We start from the raw sequence: 7,883 nt of genomic DNA on the forward strand, positions 1-7,883 counted from the left end.
ACATCGCAATGAAACAAAAAGCTCTACAAAAGAGACAGAAGACAAACTACGACAAAAATACCAAAAGACTGGAACCGTTATCACAGTATGACGTTGTCAGGTTTGGGGATTCAAACCACTGGGACAGGAAAACTGTTGTGCTGGAAGAAGTGAATCCGAGATCATACATGGTTAGAGCAGAAAATGGACAGGTCTTCAGGAGAAATCGTAGGAGTCTTCTCAAGACACAAGAAACAAGCCAACCATTGGATGATCCTCAGAGAGAAGAGGTTCAAGCCTCATCACAGCATCAAGTGCCTTTGAGTACACAAGCTTCCTCATCCATAGCTCCTGACAATGATCACTCTGCCGGGACGAGTGATCGTCCGGTACTAAGAAGATCACTGCGAACCATAAAGAAACCCGACAGACTTAATTTGTAGATGCCTGTTTTCTGTGGCATTTGTGCATATAGAGTATGTATAATTTTGAAATTTTATGGTTTCTGTAATATTTGGCTATCTATTGTAATATAGTATCTATTATGTTTTAGTTCTGTTTATTAAGGTTTCTACTTTCAAAGGAAAGGGGATGTGGGGATCAGTTGTTGTTTCTGCTATTACCTATAGAGGGCAGATGTGTTCGGGAGGTACAGGAAGGATACCTAGGTAGCAAGGAAGCGGATTTAGCGGGGATACGTAAAAAAGGCACATGGTTGTGAAAACTCAGCGTGAACATTAAACGAGGCTACGTGCCAGTTAACAATATCATTCTCAGTGTGTTTACTGAGTAAACACAACAGATTCTTCTTGCAAATGTTTGTTTTTGGAAAAAACACAACCCATGGGGTTTTAGTCTGTAGAAGCATACAAGACAAAGATATTCTAACATGGTTTATGTAACATTTATGAAAAATACACAGTTTTCCTCTACAGTGATCTCGCAAAAAAACTCAATAACTTTGACCGTGTGTTGGGCATGTAGAGCACGTGACATTCTCACAAGTTCCTTTTCCCGCAAGGCAACACCACCAAGATAAACTAATCATCACAATCAACCAGGGTACAACAACTGAACAGAAGCCATAAGCAACGCTGCCACTGAAAACAAGGCAAAGTCACGCTCTGAGACATAAATCTGAGGATCAGTGGGCAAGTAGGAGGGTTTTAAAGTGGCAGGACCTGGAGGTGATTGGTACAGATGGAGGAAGTGGCAGCAGGACTGAGGATGATTGACAGGGAGGAGAACCAATGGTAGAAAAAGTACGTGTTCAGGGAGGACAAAACACGTAAACAGAGAAAGGAAAAACAAACCGCAAAATAGCCTGTACAGGGAGGCAACGCTCTAGTTTGATGAAAAAGGCGTTCTATATTTCAGTTCTTTTGGTGTGAGCAGATCAAGAAGTAGGTGTGGTAATAACCGTCGTCGGCTAAGTCCAAGGTCCGCGGCGCGGTTCACAATCGCTATCCTTTTACTGTTTTAGTATCAGCAATAAAAGTAATCACCCTAAATTGCTTCTGTGAAAATTATTCAGCTTAGTAAAGCGGAAAGTAATTACAAGTAGGTTAATAAACAAACCCGAGAACGAAGTAAAGAAGCGCGACTGACGTACCCATGTGCATGTTGCTCGCTGTCGAATTGAGCTGCCAGTGGGCGGGACTCGGACTCTGATTGGTCACTCAAATGAAATGGGTCCTCGAGCTTCAGTCTTGCGGAACATTTCTCAAAGTTCAATACGGTACAGTGTGGTTCTGGAGGCAGAGAGGGAGCAGAACTGGTGTCACCTGTAAATACGCAGCAATGACAGCAATTTCCGTCCTCTCCTTGTCAGGATGGTTAGACCTCAGCAGTGTTTTAATCTTTCTCTTTGTGTTTTTGATACTTGTGGACCTAATTAAAAACAACAAGGCTCCGAAAAACTTTCCTCCTGGACCACCGTGGTCCCTGCCTTTTGTGGGAGATCTTTTCCGTATCGATTCAGATAGAATTCATCTCCAGATGGCAGAGGTATGTGCGTTTTCTCTAAATGTATTCATGCGTTAACACCAACAGATTTCATATTGGAAATTATCGAGAAGATTGGTGGTCTTCGTAGCTCGGGTTGTTGATTGAGGTGTTAAGCAGTTCGCCGAGCTTGGCATTTAGATTGCAGACGTTTCATCACCACCAGTCGAGGTGACATCATCAGTGCACAAATTGTTTCATTCACACAGAACTGAGTGTCATTCATGCCCCGCTACATGACCGCTTCGTACCGTACCTCCTGGCCTGTACAACACTTGAAGTTGAAGTACTTGTACTTAGTTAGTTTTGTAAAATTACCCCGATGTATAAATCATGAGTAAATAATTGTAAGTTGCTGGGAGAAAAGTACAAGTTAAATTAATTAATAATTGTGGCTATTGGAAAGTATTCCTTCCCATGTTTTTATTTATCAGTAAAATATATTCATTTTGCTGTGTGTCACTCATTCCCTCCTCGATGTAAAAAGGCATTATAAATGTTAATGTCTTTATTATTACAGTGTCAAAGGTATCAGTGGAATAAAACAGGTACAATATGTTGATCGCAAACAGCTGTTGCCTTCATTGTTTCTCCTTATTATTCTTTAATTTTTAACAGCTATATGCTGGATGTGATTAATTTTTTACTTTAAAATAGAGGCATAAAACATAGGACTGTATAAAAATCAGTGAAACAATGTATAATACTAGACACATTAAGTCAAAATGAGTTGAACTTTGAAGTAACTAAATAAATAGTATCACAGACCATTAGATTTAAAGATGAGTACCATTACGTTTTATTGTGAAAGGGGTTTGTGTTTGACTTGGTAAAAGAGTGAACGAATAGCAGATACTGTAATATACTGAATGTAAAATGATTTTTACTACATGTAAGGGACAGCTGGTAATGAAGTGGGTGGAGCTGTTGCCTTTGAACCCAAAGGTTGCAGGTTTGAATCCCACCCCCAGCTGTAGTACCCTTGAGCAATGCACTTACCCTAAATTGCTGTAGTAAAATTACCCTGCTGAATAAATAGATGTGACTGTCAGTTGCTTTCAAAAAAGTCTTGGTTGAATGTGATGTCGTATCAAGGGAAGCATCTCATACATTTTTTTCTTTGAAAAAAATTGGAGATGACTCATGTAGCACACTAGCAAAGGATTTTGTGCCTGCCTTCTGCTTGTCTTAATACAGAGATTTGATGAGAATTACCAGATTGTGGGTATTTGTCACAAAATTTGCACACTGCCAGCAGAATATTCCTGGCACACCCACTTTCGATCCCTTACAGAAACAGCAAAACCACACTCACAGTCAGGTACCAGGGAACACGTGAACTTTGGTGATTGTAGGATGTTGTCCTGACAGGAGGTTGGAACTTAGAATCATGTACCATTCACACAGAGCTGCCAGTTGTCTACCCTTTTCACTTGTACACTTTTTCACTTGTTCCGATTTTGTATGAACATTACAATATTTCTGTATATGAAGGGGGGGACACGGCGGCGCAGCGGGTTTGGCTAGGGCCTGCGCTCTGGTGGGTCTAGGGTTTGAGTCCTGCTTGGGGTGCCTTGAGGCAGACTGGCGTTCCGTCCTGGGTGTGTCCCCTCCCACTCCAGCCTTATGCCCAGTGTTGCCGGGTTGTGCTCTGGTTCGCCGTGACCCCAGCTTGGAACAAGCGGTTTCAGACTGTGTGTATGTATTCGAAGAAGCCCATATAACTCACTGACATAATTTTTCAGTGAACATATATAGTTCATCAGTAATTACTGTGTTAATTGAGTTTTTGTTTTGCTTTTTCTAGTTTGCCAAGCAATATGGAAATATTTTTAGTATTCGACTGGGACAAAGGATGGTTTTTGTAAATGGTCTAAAGCCTGTGAAGGAAGCCCTGGTTGAACACGGTGAAAACTTTGTTGACCGTCCATCATTACCAATATTTACTGATATTATCCAGAACAAAGGTAATATTGTTTCTCCTGATGTTGACTCATATGAACAAGCATATCCTTAAGCAATTTTAATGTAAAAGCTTGGGAATCTTTGTATAAGTAACGCTAACTGCGTCTCTAATTGGTCCATTTTTCATTCACATTCATTTTTATTCACATTCGTTTTCATTCAAAAGGCTCGAATAATAAGATTAAAAAATTTTTAACCTGTTCCATCCACTAACGGACTATAAATGGATGCCAGATTTTAACAATGATACTGAAATGCTAACTTGAAAACCACGAATTTAATACAAATGTTTTAAAGGTTTGATTGTCTCCAGTGGGTATCAGTGGAAACAACAAAGAAGGTTTGCCCTCCATACTCTGAGAAACTTTGGACTGGGGAAGAAAAGTCTTGAGTCGCAGATCCAAGTGGAATGTAGGTTCCTAAATGAAGTCATAGGGAACACTCAAGGTATGACTAAGACCTGGAAACAGGTACTGCTCTTTTAATTTTGATTTTTTTAATTTGTTGTCGATTATCACTGACTGCTTCTACTTTGATCATAAAAACTGCTGCACTGGTTTTCAGAACCTTGTTTTCAGTGCCATTATAAGCATTTACTTTAATATAAAAACTGAGTAAGGCTTCCAGCTTATGTTGTTTTTCAATTAAAATTCTGTAGGCCAGCCATTTGAACCTCTTTCCGTTGTTAACAATGCTGTTGCCAACATAATCAGTTGTCTGGTGTTTGGCGACCGGTTTGACTACAACGACAGCTACTTCCAAACACTGCTGAAATTAATGAATGAAGCAGTTTATTTGGAGGGAAGTATCTGGGCTAAGGTAACACACCTTACTTTATTTGTGTGTAATTTTTCATTTGATTTTAAAGATTTTACTTGGTTGACTCTTAATCCTGTTTCAAGTAATTTATAGAAATAAAAATTTTCTGAGGAATTCATTGTTTTTGTTTTTCAGTTGTACAACATGTTTCCATGGCTGATGCGCAGATTACCTGGTCCACACAAAAAAATATTATCCCACTGGGCAACTGTGATCGACTTTATAAAGCTAAAAATTAAGGAGCACAAGGAGGATTGGGACCCTTCAACTCCGAGAGACTACATTGACAGCTTCTTTTCTGAGATGGAAAAGGTAATATTAGAGAAGTACCCAGTTGAATTGCAAATTTTTTTGCATGAAGTGAAATGCAGTTACTTATCTGTTCTGCTGGTATCTGTTCCAATATAGAACAGAACATAATTTTAGTCTTTTTTTTGTCCCTGGAGTGGAAAGATGATGCTGAAGCAGGTTTCGATGAGGAAAACTTGTGTTACTGCACTCTGGACCTGTTTGCTGCTGGGACAGAAACAACATCAACTACACTGATCTGGGGTTTGCTGTATATGATTAAATACCCAGAAATACAAGGTTGGTTTTCATGTTGCAGATAAGTTTACTGAAAGCTTGGCAGTTATAAAGTTCTGTTAAGCATGGTCTACAAGACAAGAAATATGCATGTATTAACTTACTTTTTCATATTATATTTAATCAGTGACTAATAGAAATTATAGAGAATTTACAACCATAACTTTTCATATTATTTGAATCGTGTTGTTCATTCGAGATAAAACTGGATCAAGGCTGATAAATTTTAAGTTTAATTTACCAAAGACATATACAAGTGGTGTCAATGAATGGGTTTTAAAACTCATTAATGTTATGATGTTGTACAAGCAAATGATCAAGATGTCCCAGCTGTGAAGTTTACACTCTCAAGATACAGGTACCTTTTAAGTTTCCTTATTAAAATCCTATTTACTCTGCTACACATTTAGAGAAGGTACAAGCAGAAATAGACCAAGTACTTGGACCCTCACGTCTGGCAACCATGGCAGACAGAGCCAATATGCCCTACACTGATGCTGTTATTCATGAGATACAGAGGATGGGTAACATCGTACCACTGAATGTGGTGCGTCTGACGACAAAAGACACCACACTGAGAGGATACACAATTCCAAAGGTAAGGTTTTTTTTTTTTTAACATATCAAGATATTTTTCAGACTTTATATCCTGTACATTATAAACAATGTTAGAACAGTGTTATTTTTTTAAATTTTAAATCTATTTAGACACTTCCATTTATTTTTTCCAGGGTACTATGATGGCGGCAACATTACACTCTGTGCTTTTTGATGAGACTGAGTGGGAGACTCCTTTCACATTTAATCCTGGCCATTTCCTGGATGCAGAGGGGAAGTTCAGAAGACGAGATGCCTTCTTGCCTTTCTCAGCTGGTAGCATATTACATGTGCAATGCCTTACTGATGAAATCTGCCTTTCCTTTTCTATATTTTACTGTGAGAAAGTTCGAAATACTGTATACAACTCAATTCTCAGATGTCCTGCTATGCTTGAAAACGACATCAATGATGATGACTTGGCTTCACAAATACATTAATATTAATATTGTTCAATATACTTGCTCAGTGGGGGGTGCGGTGGCGCAGTGGGTTGTGCTGGGTCCTGCTCTCCAGTGGGTCTAGGGTTCGAGTCCCGCTTGGGGTGCCTTGCGACGGACTGGTGTCCCGTCCTGGGTGTGTCCCCTCCCCCTCCAGCCTTACACCCTGAGCTGCCGGGTTAGGCTCCGGTTCCCCGCAACCCCATATGGGACAAGCGGGTCAGAAGATGTGTGTGTGTGTGTGTGTGTGTGTGTGTGTGTGTACTTGCTCCGTAAACACTAAAAATTACGTGACATGGAAATAGAAGTATAGTTCTCAAATGTCATGTTGTCTTTGTTTCCTCAGGCAAGAGGGTGTGTCTTGGGGAGCAGCTGGCACGGATGGAGTTGTTCCTGTTCTTCACCTCCCTTCTCCAGCGGTTCACATTCTCTCCACCCCCTGGTGTGGAGCCCACCCTGGAGTCCAAAGTGGGAGTCACCCACAGCCCTAAGCCATATAAGTTGTGTGCTGTACCCCGCTGAACACAGCAATGGCCTAAGGAAGGGTTTTTGCTGGAAATTTGAAAATGTTCAGATGCCACATTGAACTAATTTCCTGACAGTGTACGATAAAGAATAGAATGGTGTAGGCATATGTATCCCATGGAGGTGCATAAGGTGGAGTTGTAACTTAAGTTACAATGTCATGTTACCCACTTCTATAACGGGTGTTTCGGGCGTTAGCTTTTCTCATTGGGGGAGGGGGTGTGAAAATTTAAGTTGCTATTATCACAAGAACCAAAACTGAACACATTTTAACGAATCATCTAATTTTTCTTGGAGATGTATGATAACAACATATCTCATAAGTGTGAGTTGATAACTTATCATGCAAATTTTTAGGCACAAATTACATTTGCTACTAACACAGAACTCTTGTAAATGGAGCTTCAGTTGTATGAAGGAAACTGTATTCCTCTATTCTAATTTATGGAACTGCTTTGGACTCAAGGCGATACTTTTAAATGGCTGAGTAACCACTTGAATTTTGAAATTACCACACAGGTGGAACAGAATTATAAAATTTGGCAATTTACTGAGTACATTCGTGTCTGAAAACATAATGCAGTCATAGGACATCAAGTTGAGTTGCACACAGGTTATGTTACGATGTTGATTTAAAATTATAATGAAAATAAAAAATTGTTTATGTGGTGGAGTCAGTTGTCTACATCTTGTAGTTTATAAACAGTACTCAGTGTTAGTACTGACATCTCTGAGATGGGTGTGCATGCCTTCAAAGATGTGGAGATGTGTTTGTGTTGAAGCTACAGATTTCTGTAGCATTTTTCTCTAATAAAGTAGCAGAAAAAGTAGTTGTGTGAGCGAGATACATGCAGGCAGGCTAACAGAAATGAGTAAAATGACCCATTAATCACCGACATTGTTTAGTCTTTAAAGTTGTTTCAGTATCTAAGAAATCTTAAGTATACAGCATACAGTAGTTATGGCTGA

At 39.6% G+C, this 7,883-nt stretch overlaps 1 protein-coding gene across 1 annotated transcript; it reads left to right on the plus strand.

Annotated features, from left to right (window-relative positions):
* Window positions 1-1,674: 1,674 nt before the first annotated feature.
* LOC114911247 (cytochrome P450 2J2-like) lies at window positions 1,675-7,582 on the plus strand. The gene is made up of 9 exons (XM_029254632.1): window positions 1,675-1,986; window positions 3,791-3,950; window positions 4,246-4,395; window positions 4,607-4,767; window positions 4,903-5,079; window positions 5,214-5,355; window positions 5,763-5,950; window positions 6,084-6,225; window positions 6,736-7,582. The coding sequence occupies exons 1-9, from the start codon at window positions 1,780-1,782 to the stop codon at window positions 6,909-6,911; spliced, it is 1,503 nt and encodes a 500-aa protein (XP_029110465.1). The 5' UTR covers window positions 1,675-1,779; the 3' UTR covers window positions 6,912-7,582.
* Window positions 7,583-7,883: the final 301 nt, after the last annotated feature.

Source organism: Scleropages formosus, chromosome 9, assembly GCF_900964775.1.
Source record: "Scleropages formosus chromosome 9, fSclFor1.1, whole genome shotgun sequence".
NCBI lineage: Eukaryota > Metazoa > Chordata > Actinopteri > Osteoglossiformes > Osteoglossidae > Scleropages > Scleropages formosus.